This window comes from Enhydra lutris, unplaced genomic scaffold (genome assembly GCF_002288905.1).
Source record: "Enhydra lutris kenyoni isolate GAN:26980312 unplaced genomic scaffold, ASM228890v2 scaffoldscaffold1, whole genome shotgun sequence".
NCBI lineage: Eukaryota > Metazoa > Chordata > Mammalia > Carnivora > Mustelidae > Enhydra > Enhydra lutris.
This window is the reverse complement of record NW_019154085.1, coordinates 45,718,998-45,733,200: the sequence shown is the minus strand read 5'-3', so window position 1 is coordinate 45,733,200 and position 14,203 is coordinate 45,718,998. Positions and strand designations below refer to the sequence as shown.

The 14,203-nt window shown below is 54.1% G+C and overlaps 1 protein-coding gene across 2 annotated transcripts in view; it reads left to right on the top strand.

Annotated features, from left to right (window-relative positions):
- Positions 1-14,203, top strand: part of LOC111156745 (histone deacetylase 4) — a 285,367-nt gene that overhangs the window by 184,493 nt on the left and 86,671 nt on the right. For both annotated transcript variants that reach the window (XM_022517915.1, XM_022517842.1), the window contains one exon: positions 6,647-6,797. In XM_022517915.1, the coding sequence (XP_022373623.1) occupies positions 6,647-6,797 (151 nt within the window). The remainder of the gene's footprint in view (positions 1-6,646; positions 6,798-14,203) is intronic.

Here is a 14,203-nt window from a genome sequence, read left to right as displayed (position 1 = left end):
AAATTTCTAGGCATGTGTATAGTAGATAAGAAATGTGTGAGCGTGTTTTGTGCTGCTTCCGGGGGTAGGAGAATGTCTTAAGAGCCATCTAGTTGAGACAGTGAGCCTTCTCCCTGTAGGGAGAGGGATCAGATGGAAAGGAGACCAGGCGTGATGTTTACTCTCCTCATTACCTGTTCCAGGTGGCCGAAGACACACTGCCCCGGGCCCCAGGGCTCCAGGTCACCTGAGGCAGCCACAGGTTGTTGCCAACTGGGTTCCTGGGAAAGCTCGCGCCGTGTGCCACCCAAAGTCCTGTGTCATCCCTGAACCCGCCTGCACCCACTCAGTGTGCTGACGGAAGGAACTGCTTCTCAACCAGCCGCTTCGGTTTCTAGGCAGTCTTTACAGGCAGGTGGATGGCCTTGCTGGACCCGCTAACCTGAGGGCTGTTGACGACACTCCAGCTCCATGCTGGGCCCTGCTTCTCCTTCGCTACCAAGCATCCCCCGTAATTGTGCCTTCTAGAGTGTAGCAGAACTTTCTGTATGTTTCCAAGGGTGGCAGCAGGAGAGGGTTACCTGCTGTGGGGAAAGACTTGTCCCATGCCATACAGAAGAGACGGGGCATGCTCCCATCGGTTCCCATCTCTGGGCTCTTGCACTTCATCACGCTGCCTTGGACCTGGTCCATGACCCTCCCGGCCTCCCTTGCCTGCCATGGCCTAGGATGCAAGTTCATGGCAGCGATGGGGAAAGGGGTCAGTCACTGGTGAATGCTGTACACAGCCCGGAGCCCTCCTGGGAGGTGGCTCAGATAGAGGCCATGGATGGGAAGGAGCCAGGATTGCCACTAGTGGAACCAGATGCAGATCTCATGAAGAGACACTTCTGAGGCCGAGCCTTTACAGAGAGCTCAGAGTTCCCGCGACGGAGTGTGGGGTGAGGGCAGAAGGTGTGCAGGCCAGCCAGGTTTGGCCCGGCCAGCCAGGCTTGGCCCGGCCCTGCCCTCACTGTCTCCCTCCACCCCTGCACCTCCCCTTTCCTCAGGGCTCTCCCTGCCACGGCCTCTGGAGTGGCCCACAGTGAGCCTGGCCTTGCACTGGTGCTGGGCGCCTAGATGCGGACCTTCCTCGTGGGGACTGTCATGCTGAAGGCTGATGCTGTTTGTGTCTGTGATATCTGAGTGTCCCGCTGTGGGTGGGAGCTTCAGGCCACTGCTGGTTGTGCCACAAGGCGAGAGAGGAGAAGGGTTTCAAACTTACCGAACACGCCCTTTTGGTTTGAACCAGAAACCCCAGGAGCTAAAGGTAGAAATGGCCCCGTTTCTGAGGACCCCAGGGGGAACAACACTTTGGTTCCAAATGACAGTTAAACCCATGGTTGAGCAGCACGTGTTCACAGAGGCTGGCAGCCAGCCCCACATTGCGAGGAGATGCCCTGTTTCCATTCCTCTCAGGCACACCTTGTGTTCTGAGCGTGAGGGTCACTGGGCCTGCCCTGTGTGCTTGCCCAGAAAGCGAGTGGGGTGCTGAGTGAGAAGCCCCCGGGGCATCTCAACCGAAGTCCCACGCCATGCTCCCTGCGCTGTGGCAGATAGTGGGTTCTAGATGGTTCCAGTTCTAGCTGGCAATGGGCTCTCACCTTGCAGCTCCGCACCTTTTGGCGGGCAGCTCTGTGAGCACTGACCACGCCGGGCCTATACAGTGTAGAAGGGTGTGCGTGAAGCCTGTGTTTCATCATTGGTGTAACCTTTTCCAAGTTACATAGGGAAGTAGGTGGCAGGGGCAATTATGTGTCCATTTGTCTGTCCTGTTTCATGATGGCAGATACCAGGCCTTGGAGACAGGCTGGCCTGCACCTTTGCTGTCCCCTTCTTTACACAAACATCTGTCTGTGAGGAAGGCCCATGGGACTTGCTTAGGGAGAAGAACATGCCCTCACTGGCTTCGTGTGGACTTGAGCGCAGGGGTTCTGGCCCTGGGAACCAGCCGTCCATCTGTGAAGCCCAGTCAGCTCTTCCTTCCCTCTGGCCCCATTGTCCTGGGCTAGGTAAGGCATCTCCGCAGCCTGGGCCGCTGGTGAAGGAGGAAGAGAAACCAGAGTGGGAGGGTGGGATGCAGCCATCATCTGTGGTCAGGGGTGCGCTGAGCAGCGGGGAAGGAGCCTCAGGAGCAGGCGCGTGGCCAAAGCTAGCCAGTGGGTCCCCGCGGGCCCCAGGACACATCATTTCTACGGGTGTAGCATCACAGTGGGGGCAGACTGGCACAAAGCTTGGTGGACCCTAGGTGGTTAAAGTCCAGTTCAAGGAGGCTAGTTAACATCAGAGAGATGGGAAGATGGTCACAGTTGGTTGGCTGCTTGGTTGGTTTTTGTTGGCAACCAGAATTTAGTGGTATGACCTGGCTGACGGGACCCTCAGATGTCTAGTCCGTATCTTCTGGAAGGTCGGGCTGGGGCTGTTTGCATATCGGCCACAGGAGTCTACATGTGCATTTAAAATCAGGAAGGTACCCTGGACTTTCAAAAGAAGCCCACTGCTCGTTCTTGGGGTTCTGGGCCCCTGTAGAGGTTCCCATGCATGTGGCCAGGTGACGTCCTTAGGAGCCTGAGCAGGCTGTGGCCCTGGGGCCTGCCCCCACCGCAACACACACCTAGTGTACTCATGGCCCTCGGGCACCCTGAGGGGCTGAGACAGCGTCCAGCCCCAGTTGCTGCAGATCATGTCTGTGATGCGGGGCACTATAGGGCCCAAGGAACGTGGCCTCATAAACGGCCACAGTGTCAACAGAAGCACTTTGCAGAACCTCGGGGCCCCAGGGCTTGAATTTGGAGCAGCGCTGTGAGCAGGGCCTGTGTCAGCGGACTGAGGTGGTGTTACCATGCTCTCCTGGAAGCTGGTGCGCCACCGCGCGAGCCAGTCATCCTCCCTGGTCGAGAGGGGAGCAGCCCTCCGGGCTTGCTGGGCCCCGGAAGCATCCTGTCCTCAGGCCAGGGCACCACGTGAAGACTCGTCCCCATGCTGTCCTTCAGTGGAGCGGGCTCTGTTTCAGTTCAGCCTTGAAAGTAAAGATCTGCTTGGGTTTCCACTTCCTGTGTGGTCATTGAACTCCAAAGTCAGAGTCAAACTGAATTCTCGGGATCTAATTTTTCGTCCTGAGCTCAGTGTTGACTTCAACAGAAATTCAGTATTAAACGCTGGTTAGAGTAATGGCATCTGTTCTTACTGGGTTTTTTCCTTTGGAAACATTAGGTGGGGGACATCTTACTTCAGATTGCTCGTAATAATTTCTGTCTGCAGAAAAACACCTTCTCGTTGCTTCCCACTGCCCATAGGATACTCTGATCTCAACCTCTGTCAGCGAGGTCCCAGCTGTCAGGGACAATGTGCATTGTGCCCAAAATAAAAGTCAGCTTCTATTCTCTTCTCCTATTTCTCACAGGCTGGAGGCTGTACTTGTGGGGCATGTTTGTCCCTTCCCCGGGGAAGGGGGGCACAGAGCATGCAGTGTGGGTGGGTACAGGACAGTGAGCGGGAGTTCCTCACCTGGTACCTCTTCCTCATTTTCCAGAAGCTGGGAGCACAGAGGGTCTCTGTGTCGCAAGGTCCAGGAACGGGCCTGTGTGGTGACACCATGCGTGACAGGAGCCACAGTCTGGCTCGTTCTCCCGGCCTTCGGGTAGAGGCAGCCTGTACACGTTCCTGTCCCATCAGCCGATAAGGCAGAGCGTCTCTCCGAGTGCAGCGGGATCGAGGCCTGCAGGGTAGCTGTGGGGCATTTTGGGGGAATCAAGTCGTAACAGCTACTTTCCTAAAAACTCCACGACGGTATTGATTTCCTGGGAGTTAGATTGTCCTGTGAATTTTTATCACCAGTATCTGGCGGTGGTGGTTTCGGTGTTTCTGTAATGGTAATGGAAAGATCTTCCTTCCAGGTTCTGGCTGAAAAGTAAATATTTTGAGACTATATTCAGTGGATTTTTGCCTGTTCCTCATTTGTGCATTAGATGAGTACCGAGCCGTTGGAAGGGAACCCAGGGCTGTGTGTGGGCAGCTCAGGGGCCTGGGTGATGCGGCGAGGGGACGTTTGGTTATAAGATCTGCTGTCTGAGACACCATTGTGTGGGGCTTCTCAGCTGAAGCCTCGTGGGCTGCCCTCCAGCTTGTGGACACCAAGGAGCCCCCCAGCTGCTGGCCGTGGCCCACTGACACCAGAGCGCCTTCACCTGTGCACACAGATGTGGGGCCCTGGAGCGAGTTCCCTGCTCCCAAGCCCTTCGGATTCCACCTAGCGCTACCCACAAGCCTTCTGGAAGCAGCGGCCGGGAATGTGCTGGCACGCTTCTGATAGTGTCACGGTCTCTGGCTCATGGAAGATGCCTGTTTCGAAGGGGATGTTTTTTTCATAGGAAAGCTCTGAAAAGTGACTCTCAGTTTCCACACCATGGTCCCCACAGGTGGCCACTGAGCAGGACCTCACGGCCCTGCCCTCACACACGGCCACCTTGATCCGCCACCAGACCTCGGCCCCCGCACCTGGGTCCCACCTGCCTTCTGAGCAGCATCTTCCACGGGAAGGGCACACTGTTGTGTGGGGTCCGGACACCGCTCCCCTTCCTCCTGCTCCTTCCTGCACTGGTTTTGGGCCTAGCTACACCTGCCTCTCTGCTATTCTGTCCCTGTGTTTCTGGCTGGAAAGGAGTTCCCTTCCCCTTTGTAGAAGGTGGGAGGTGGTCGAGTTTGTGCACGGTTTGCGGGTCCCCTGCAGTGAGAAATACCACACAGCTGCTGGGACTCTGCTGTGTGATGAGACAGGCCTGGCTTGAGCTCCAGGCCCTGCTAATGCTTCCTGCCCTTGCTCTGAGCCCTGTGGGGCTTGGCCATGGGGTGCTTCCCCAGCAGCAGGGCCCGGAGGCCGGGTGGCTGGGAGGCCAGGAGACTAGGAGACAGGGCGGCCCGGAGGTCATGAGACTGGAGTTTGGGAGGCTGGAGCGCTGGCTCCCAGGGCTGTCGCCATAGGGTGTGTCTGTCCGAGACCAGGCTAAGAGCCTCCTGTGGCACTGTCTGTGAGGGTGTGGCCGGCACCTTGCCCTTGGGCCGCACTTCCTGCTTGCGCCTTCCCCATTTATGAGCTGGCGGTTGCCTCCTTTTGCTCCTCAGCTATTACTGCCACAGCTGCATCTGAGGTTTTGGCGAATGTCCGTCTGATTGGCTAGCACTCGCACTCCCACTGCAGGGTTGTGGGCTTTATCTGGAGAGTGAGAATTTTCATTTTATATATTTCTACAATGACGCTCTTTTTCTGTAACATTTTCTGTGTAATGTGATGTCAACCTCCCAGAAGTCACAGACATGGTGGGTGACATATATTACGTCTTCACCGAAGAGAGCTCCGAGACATCTGATGCCCTGTTTTCTGAATTTATGAGCTGCTCTGGTTGGTAACAGAAGCTGGGTGATTTGTACATTCTGGCGATGGCATCGTGGGAAATGGGGCCCAGGAAGCCGCCGGGGCCCCTGATGGTGGCATCGCCCCCTCATTCCCTGTGGCCTCTGGTGGGAAAGAGCTCAGCCCCCTCCCCAGAGGCAGGAGGGCTCCCAGGGCCCACCCCCTAGAGCTGGCAGAGTACAATGCCTTCCTCACAAAACAGCACCTCGTGCCCCGCACGGCCACCCCCTGGTCCTGCTAACTCCGTGTTCCCCTTGGCTCTGCCTTGCCTTGTGCTCTGGTTCCAGCCCGCGGGCCTCCACGTACCTCAATGTCCCTGGCTGGTCCCTGGTGGCCACCATAGTTCCTGGGAACAGCCAGAGGGATGTTCCGGTCTGTCCCTGTCTTAGGCACTTGATGGCTTGGATCTGGGAGAGTGTGTGTTAGATTTCCTTGCTAGAAAGTTCTGGGGCTGCTGGGACTGCCAGTGTGGCCCCCGTTCTGCACAGGGAACAGGATGGCCACCCACCCAGGAGGGACGATGGAAACAGGACCCACAACAACAAGGCAAGGGATTGCATGCCCGTAGTGCTGCAGGCCGGGTGTGGATGTTGCCTGTGGCTTAGCTGCTATGTCCCCAAGCGTTCCATCCACCCCCCCGCCGCCCAGCAGAACGTCACAGATGGGGAGTCTTTGAGGGCCGACTCTGCCCACAAGCCCATCAGTGCCACTGGCGTGTGCCTTTTGTTTACTGACAGCCCACCTATGTTTTCTCATGGGTCTTTCCCGTTGTTGGGTGGCTGGGCTGTTGTGAGCAAGCCGCCATGCCCTTCTTATCCAGGCGGGTGTGCAGACGTGTCCCCACGGCCAGGGACGGGGTTGTTGGGTCCCGGGGCAGACATGCATCTAACTTGCTGAGGAGTTCTCCCGGTTTTCTGGAGCAGCCATACCCAGTCCGGCCCTGCTATGTCACTCTCCAAGCACCCTTCCCAACGCAGGCAATCACCCAGATCTTCACGTGCATTTTCTCCAAGCAGCTCAGTGGTTTTTATTTTAGTTTTTACTGCTGAGAAAGTCGGCAGCCAGGCTTTGCGTGCGGACCGTGCAGAGCATAGCCCTCTCTGTAGGCGACACGGACGTGTGGACGCTTGGCCCTTTGCTGCTGTTCATGTGTGTGTCTGTCTCGTGTTCCTCGGGAGCGAGACTCTGACCATCTCTGTCCCCCTTCCTTCCCCACAGCAACAGCAGGAGCTGCTGGCCGTGAAGCATCAGCAGGAGCTGCTGGAGCATCAGCGGAAGCTGGAGCGACACCGCCAGGAGCAGGAGCTGGAGAAGCAACACCGCGAGCAGAAGCTGCAGCAGCTCAAGAACAAGGAGAAAGGCAAAGAGAGTAAGTGTGCGGGCACAATTGCGAGCTGGGGGGCGCTGGGGCCTTGCTGGGGCGGCTTTTCCAGCGGCTCTTGGGCTCTGGGTCCCATAGGCAGAGGCCTGCGGGGGACCCCCGCACCCCACCCCCAGGCGGAGCACGCTGTGTCGCCCTCAGCTTGGGCAAGTGTAGCCCGGATCTGTGCCTTCGTTTGGGGTGTGCAGCATGGCCTCTGGCTTGATTGGAGCGTTCTAAAGTGTTCTCAGCAGGTGCAAAGCGGGTTTTACCTGGAAGTTCGTCCTGGAGGTTTCAAAGTTCTTTCCTCTTGTGAGCACACTGTGAGCCCCGTAGAAGCAGGCCTCACTCGTGGGGTGGCCTGGGGGCCGAGTGGGGACACAGTGGCCAACTGCCTGCTTTCACATTGGCCCTCTTGACCCTAACGTTTGCTTTTTCTAGTGGCAGTGTTTGTATGTCTGAAGACCAGTAGGGTCTGTCATTTTCCAGGAAAGGAGATGATTCTGTATGTTGTTCGCCCTATGGAAGGTGATGGGGGGCGGCTTCCTGTGTCCCTGGGGGAGGAGCCACAGTCCCCGGCCACGTGATGCCTCCAGTGGGCTCAGCAAGGACCAGTGTTTGTGAGGCCTGGCGTGTCCTGCACACGGGCCGCATCCGCGCAGACTGAGGCCGAAGGCAGTTGTCTCCCACGCGCGTCTGTGCCTCTGTCTTCGGCAGCTTGTTTCCAGTGACACACCCAGGACCTAGACAGCAGTGAGAGTGGGTGTCACATTGCTGGGCTCGGCTCATTTCTGCCTGAGACTTTGGTGCTCAGCGGAACTCATTTGATCCCTGGTGACACTGAACATGAGCTAAGACGTGCGCTTCTCTCCTGCGTCGGGTTCTGACGTGGGGACGTTCAGGTGATGGACTTCCAGCACCTGTGAGCAAAAATAGTGGTATTTGCATATTTCAGTAACACACATGAACCTCAGATCTCCGTTAACCTCAGCTACTTAAAACGGTTAGCTGTCAAGTAAGAAAAACCATCTTAACAACCTGTTGTATAGATTTTAGACTTTAGATTTTTGCTCAGATTTTAATCCACATGTGCATGACAGCATGCAACGTATTAAAGTGTTCTTGTCAAGACTGTTCTTTGAAATTTAAGAATCTTTTGTACTGTGTATGATACACACACAGAAAAGGGCACAGCCTCCAATACATAGGGAACTGTTCATAAGCTCACCCCCCAGTAGAGCCCCCAGACCAGGACAGGAGCGGTGTCTGGGCCCCTGGGCCTCCAGACCCTGCTCCTCCCCTCCTTCCCAAAGGAACCCCTCCCTGGCACCCCACACTAAAGACATTTTGGCCTGCTTCTGAGGTTTCTAGAAATGGACTCGTTAACACGTGGCTCTTTGTGTTTGGCTTCTCTCACTCAGCAGCCCCTCGTGCAGTGTGTCCTTGGTGTCCTATGTAGCAAGAGCTCACTGCTGTGGGTAGCTGCCTGCTGCCTCACTCACGGGCACAGCACTGTGTTCGTCCATCCTGTGGTCGGTAGGTATTTGGGTGTTTGCTAACCAGAGTTGTGACGGGTGATCCTGGGACGCATGTCCTTGGACATGTCCCCTGGTGCGGATGGGCAGGTGTGAAGTGGCTGTAGCTTCACACTTTAGGGAATGTGTGTGCCCGCCTCTCATATGTGAGGCCCAGCCATTTCTGAAGCACCATCCCAGCCATGCAGGGCAGCGCCCACAGCCTGTGTTCCTGCTCGCGCTTGCTGCTGGCAATCGCTCTGAGTTCGGTCTGGTTACCAGCGAGGCTCGGCACATTTTCGTGTCTCATGTCAAGTGCTTGCCTGTTCAAGCCTCTCTCTCATTTTTGTGGTGGGTTGTCACCCTTTTTCTTGACTTGGGTAGTTCTGTTCACGTCCTGGCCCCGAGCCCTCTGTTGGTTTTCTGTCACACATGCCTTCTGCCTCGCTGCTGCATTTCCTCTGCTTCATGGCCCCCGTGTAGCACGTGGGCTTCTGCTCCTGGTGAGGCCTGGCCCCTTGGTCTGGTCTAGACCAGAGTCAGGACCCGGCCCGTCTGTGCCGCCATGCCTGCAGGCTTGTGTACATTTGCATACCTGTTCCCTTTCGGAAACGCTGGGTTCTTTCTTCACCTGTGCAGCCATTGTATTTTGTTCATGTTCAGTTTGTGGCTCTGAAATATTTGTATGTATTTAGTAATTGGTTTTATACATAGAAGTAACCTTTCGTGATCATTAGTTACTGCAGTGTATTTTACTCTTGAAATAATATACTTTAAATGTGTTTTCACTTTAATGGGCTGGTAGAGTTTTCCACGTAAGAAGCACATCAGGAGAGTTTTTATTCTGCATGAGATCTAATTTTTGTACCAATGTTTGAAAGTAATTACTAGATCTGAGTGGTGTGCCTTGTTCTGTCGCACCAGTTGGGTGAGATGGTGACTTCCAGGCTGTGATGGCCCTTAGTCAAGATTCCAGGCACGAGGATGAAAGCCCATCAGGGGAAACTAAATTGCAGATTTGTGTTGGCAACAGACACAATTGGTCTTTGAGTGCAGACTTGTATCTGCGGTGGGCTGATGGGACAGGTGGGGTGGTCACGCCCATCACCCTCACCACTGAGCCTGCTGGCTAGATGACACTCTTTTCCCTCCACAACCCTGTGCTGGTCAACCACTGCGTGTATTGTGTGTATAGACTCCTTTGTGTGAAGAGACCTTCCTGGCCAAGGTGTTCCTGGGGTGCTGACCACCTATGAGGGGTGGCACATGGTGTCGGGAAATCCCCCAGAGGTCCTGAGGTTGCTGGTCTAGAGTGGAGGGTGGGCTTCAACATTGTTATTTCTAGAACTCCTTGGATCATTCTGGTGTGCAGCCAGGATTGAGAACCGGGCATCCAGGTGAGTCCTATTGCTCAGTGTTAGGAATCTGACTACCAAAAGGGCTCCGTGGCCTGTCACTGGGGACAGCCATGTGTTCTGGGAGCCCACCCCCCTAGATGACAGCACCCAGCCCTTTTCTGAGACCTGTGAGAGGGGCTTCTGCTTGGGGGGCCAAAGCCACAGTTGTGCACAGCGGGGCTACATACACCCCGAAAGGGGGTCCTGCCCCCTTTCCATCCTCCTGTGCTTTGCTTGAGCCTTGTTTCTGTATCCTAATCAATGTGTTTTCCTTTGGAGGAGGGAAGTCGTTGTTTATCAAAGGATGGGAGTTAAAACTCTAAGTATGAGCTAGTTGATGTGTGCCACAACTAACCTACAAATAACCAGGTTTCCAGATTGCTAAAAAGCAGCTCAGGCTAAATTAGTTCCTCGTAGTTTACCAGAATCTTCCAATAAAAATAACATCTTAAGCCTCACAAAATGTGAAAAGATTTGACTTCAGAAAACATTTTAGATCTGTTTACACGTCAAAAACAATTTCTTCCCTACCTACTGAACATCCTCCCCACCCCAGCCCAAGCGTTGGAATGTTCTCTGCTTCCCTCCACGCTCGTCACTAGCAGCAACCCTGGTGGTTTTCAGTTTGTGGATTTGGGTGGTCAGGTTTTATTATTAATAATAAACTGTGTACGGTTTGGGTATTTGGCACGCTCGTGTAGGCTTTGCAGCCCTGAGTGTGGTCTTGTGAGGAGACAGGCCTGGCAGGCCGCTGTGGTGGACGCCACTCGGGGGCTCTTATGTGAGCGGGGCCGCGGGCGGGCTCCGCAGCATGAAGGAGAGCCTTGTTCGCAGCAGCTAAAAGGGCGTTTGTGGGGGAATGCAAATGGCCTGGGGCGTCTCCCATTGGTAAGCATTTGAAAACGCAGTGCAAGGCATCTGTGCAGTTTCTTATTTTTTTATTTTTTTAAGTGAATCTCCTATTGAATATTTAATTACAGTTTTGTTGCATTTGTAAACATTTACAGTATTTTTAATTTTAAATAATTCTCCAACTCTCTTTTACTTATTGATACCAGTTGACGCTATGAGCTCTAAGGAACAGTGAATTCTTACGATTCGTGGCATTTTGTCTCATTCAGCACGAACACATGATCTCTAGCCAGGTTTTACTTAGCTTAACTACGTTGATGGATCTCAGATACACATATTCCAAGGGACAATCCAACAGAATGCCAGGCTTTGTTCTCTAAGGAGCCTGGAGCGAGCGCAGCGACCTTTCTCTTCGTTGCTATTTACAAGCCCAGCCTGCTCGTTCACTTTGTTTAAAAAATAATTTTTTAAAAAAAGGCTCAAAGGACTTGAGTTGAAAGATCCAACACCTGATCCAGAAAGTAACTCTCTGTCCCATTTGTGAAGTCGGGCCTTTCTCAGAGGCCCGTGGGGCAGGAGAAACATGAGTCCGTCATGACAGACGGTGTCTAGAAGCACCTTCCCCTCCCCATGGGCCCCCAGGTCCTGGGCCGGTGCCCAACACCATCTCCTCGGCCCCCCATGCTTTCTGGTCTGTACTCACCGGCCTGTCCCTTACATCCTGCCCCATGTGCGGGGGAGGCTTTGTCTTTTCTGTTTCCATCTCTGTCCCCATCGACCAGATCGGAATCTGGCACATAAAGCCTGTCCAATGAATGAATGGTAGTCAGCATGAATTCGTTCTTGTTAAAAAGTGAAAATTAGAGCTGTTGGGTATTTGTGTACTGAATGTGTTTTATCAGTTCTGTAACTCTGTGTTAAGGTGGAAGTATCTGGGTGAGCCCAGGGTTGATGCGTGGAAGTGTGGAGTCCCCATGTTGTGCACCGGAAACTAATACAGTATGATGTAAAGTAGCTGGGATTCAAATACAAACTTTAAAAAAAAAGGAGAGGAGAAAACAGTTGTTTTTTAACTCAGTATTTCCTAAGTGTCGGAAGAACTGCTCTGTGAGGCGCATCGGGTTAGAATTGAGATCTCTCTAATAAGAGCGCCAAGATTTCCACATCCACGAAGGTAATAGACGATGAGAAAGCAAAAAGCAGCAGAATCTGCTGAGAGATGAGTAAACAGCTAGAAGGATAGTGGCTGTTCCTTGAATATCCTCTGCTGTGAAGCACGAAGGACAGACAGTCCCTCTGCGGTGCGCGGCGTTACTGGCGTTGGCCGCGGCCACGGCCCTGTGCAAGTATGAGGACCTGTACCCTGGTGGTGCCCACTGCCCCTGAGAGGAGGGTCCAGGGAGTGCCCCAGGGGGCCACCCTTGTGACCAGGTCACCATCTGCCCCCTCTTGTAATGTGGCCTTGGCCGGACACATCAGGGAGGTTCCGTGGTCATCCGGTTGTCTGTTTGTGCCGGAAGGAACCTTCCTGCATTCAGGGAGGTGGGCTTGGCTTGATGGGATCCAAGAGAGTCCATAAGGTGCCTTCTCCCACGCTCTGCAGGTGGAGGGACCACAGGTCAGTCGTGAGACATATGTCCTCCTGTGAGGACACAGGTGACAGACAGCTCAGGAGACAAGGGCTGATGGGGGCCAGTGTCCCCTCCAGGGGAGGCAGCTGTTCCTTGCCACGTTGTGCTGTGCTTGCCTGTTCCTGGGATTTAGCTGGGATGGAGGGTCTGTTCTTTGTGCTTCCTTGAGTTCTGGAGCCCGTGATGCCAGCCAGGGATACAGCTGAAGCAGGGAGGGTCAGAGGCTCCTGAAACATGGTCGTTGGGATCAGCCTGTCCCTGGAGTGCTCGCGGGGGCCTCACAAGCGTCCCTTTCATGGAGGGAAAGTGGATCCACATTGACAGGTGTTTTCCCAGGTTTGGTTTGCTGGGAAACTCTCAGGAACGACCTTCCTCCACCTACCGAGACACTCTACCGCTTGCCCGGCTTTGCCTTGTCCAGTCTCCTGCACCCACAGTTGTGAAGGACCGGAGGCCATCTTCTCTTCCTTCATCTGGGTCTTCCCCCTCGTGCACCCTCTCCTCATCATCAGGCATTCTGATCACTTCGCCGTGAGGCCAGCAGCACCGGGAGGTGGAAAGAAATCCGGAGCTCCTCATTCCACTGTGGTTTCTTTTGTCAGCTGGGTCCACTTGTGAATTACCAGTGGATTTGCATTTCCTCTGCATAGACGGCCCTCTGTGCCCTCTGCCCTTCCGTGCCCTGCATCACCTCTTGCTCCTGGTTGCAAGGCATGCTGTATCCTGACACGGGTAACCCTTGGCGTATGTCCTCAGCTGCCCTTGGTGCTGGTGCTTGGTTAGGGGTATGCCAGGTGACTGCATGTCTGGGCACGTTATACGCAGATCCCTGTGTTCGTGCGATTTTCTGACAAGCCCACTTGTAGACTGGAAACAGGCTCTGTGTGTTCTGGATCATTGTTCAGCCTGACTCTGGCTACCTTTGGAGGGCACTGAACCGCGATGCTCAGAATCAGTGACTTTGTGCCTTCGGTCACCCATAGCTTGGCCTGGCTGTGTCCGTCCTCCCGCGTGCCCTCTGCCCAGTGGCCAGCACATGGTGTGCACAGAGCTCTAGTAAGGTGCTCTTCTTGGGCGCCGATGGGGTCATTTCCTCGGACCCTGGGAAGGCCCGGGACAAAAACTGGTATGTCGTGATGGGAGCTTCTGAAGGTGCTTTGGAATCAGTGTAGTGAACTTTCTTTGTGTTTCCCTTGGATGAGCTAAAATCAAGCCCTACCGCAGCTATGGAGGACCTGGTCCCCAGGGATCCATACTTTCTGACCACCACCCACCACCCACAGAGGCTCTCTGTGACGGAACTGTAGGGGCGCACTGCCTCCGAGAAGGCAGACACACCTACAGCTAGTCAAAAAGTCTGTGAATGAGAGCGTGTACTGGGGGTGTGATAACAGTGGCAGCAAAGACAGTTTCTCTAATGATATTAACAATTTATGAGCAGTTTGTCAAAATACCTGTAGAGTCTCACACCAAAACCCATTTCATGTATATCAGAAAGAAACATGAAAATCTAGCAATAGCAAGCAGCTCAGTTAGTGAAAACCCAGCACTGGAAGACCAAGCATAAAATAAAACTGATTATTTACCAAACCAGCGAACGGAAGATCAATTTCAGCACTTCCAGAAAATGGAAAAAATTGCAATGAGAAAACCTGAGCAGACTACATATAAACTAGCATTTGAATATTAAAATGAGGACAAATCCCAGTATTTCCTTCCTTTCTTGGGGGAAACCTGGTCCTTACCTCCTGTGTTTGTCCTTTACTTTTACACCTGGAAAGCCTCCCTTCTGACAGTGCTGGTGGCCACCCACGTGGGGTCTCTTGCCGAGCTTGACCACCACCGGCTGTCCTGCTATGTAGCCGGTTCTGACACTGTCTACCTGGAGGATCAGACCCACGAGTCTGGAAGTCCAGGCTGCAGGTCAGATGTGTCCATGGCCCCCTCCTTGGGCTCGTTGAATTTGTCAGAACAGCTCACAGAACTCAGGGGAGTTCCGACGTAGGTTTACTGGTTCATTG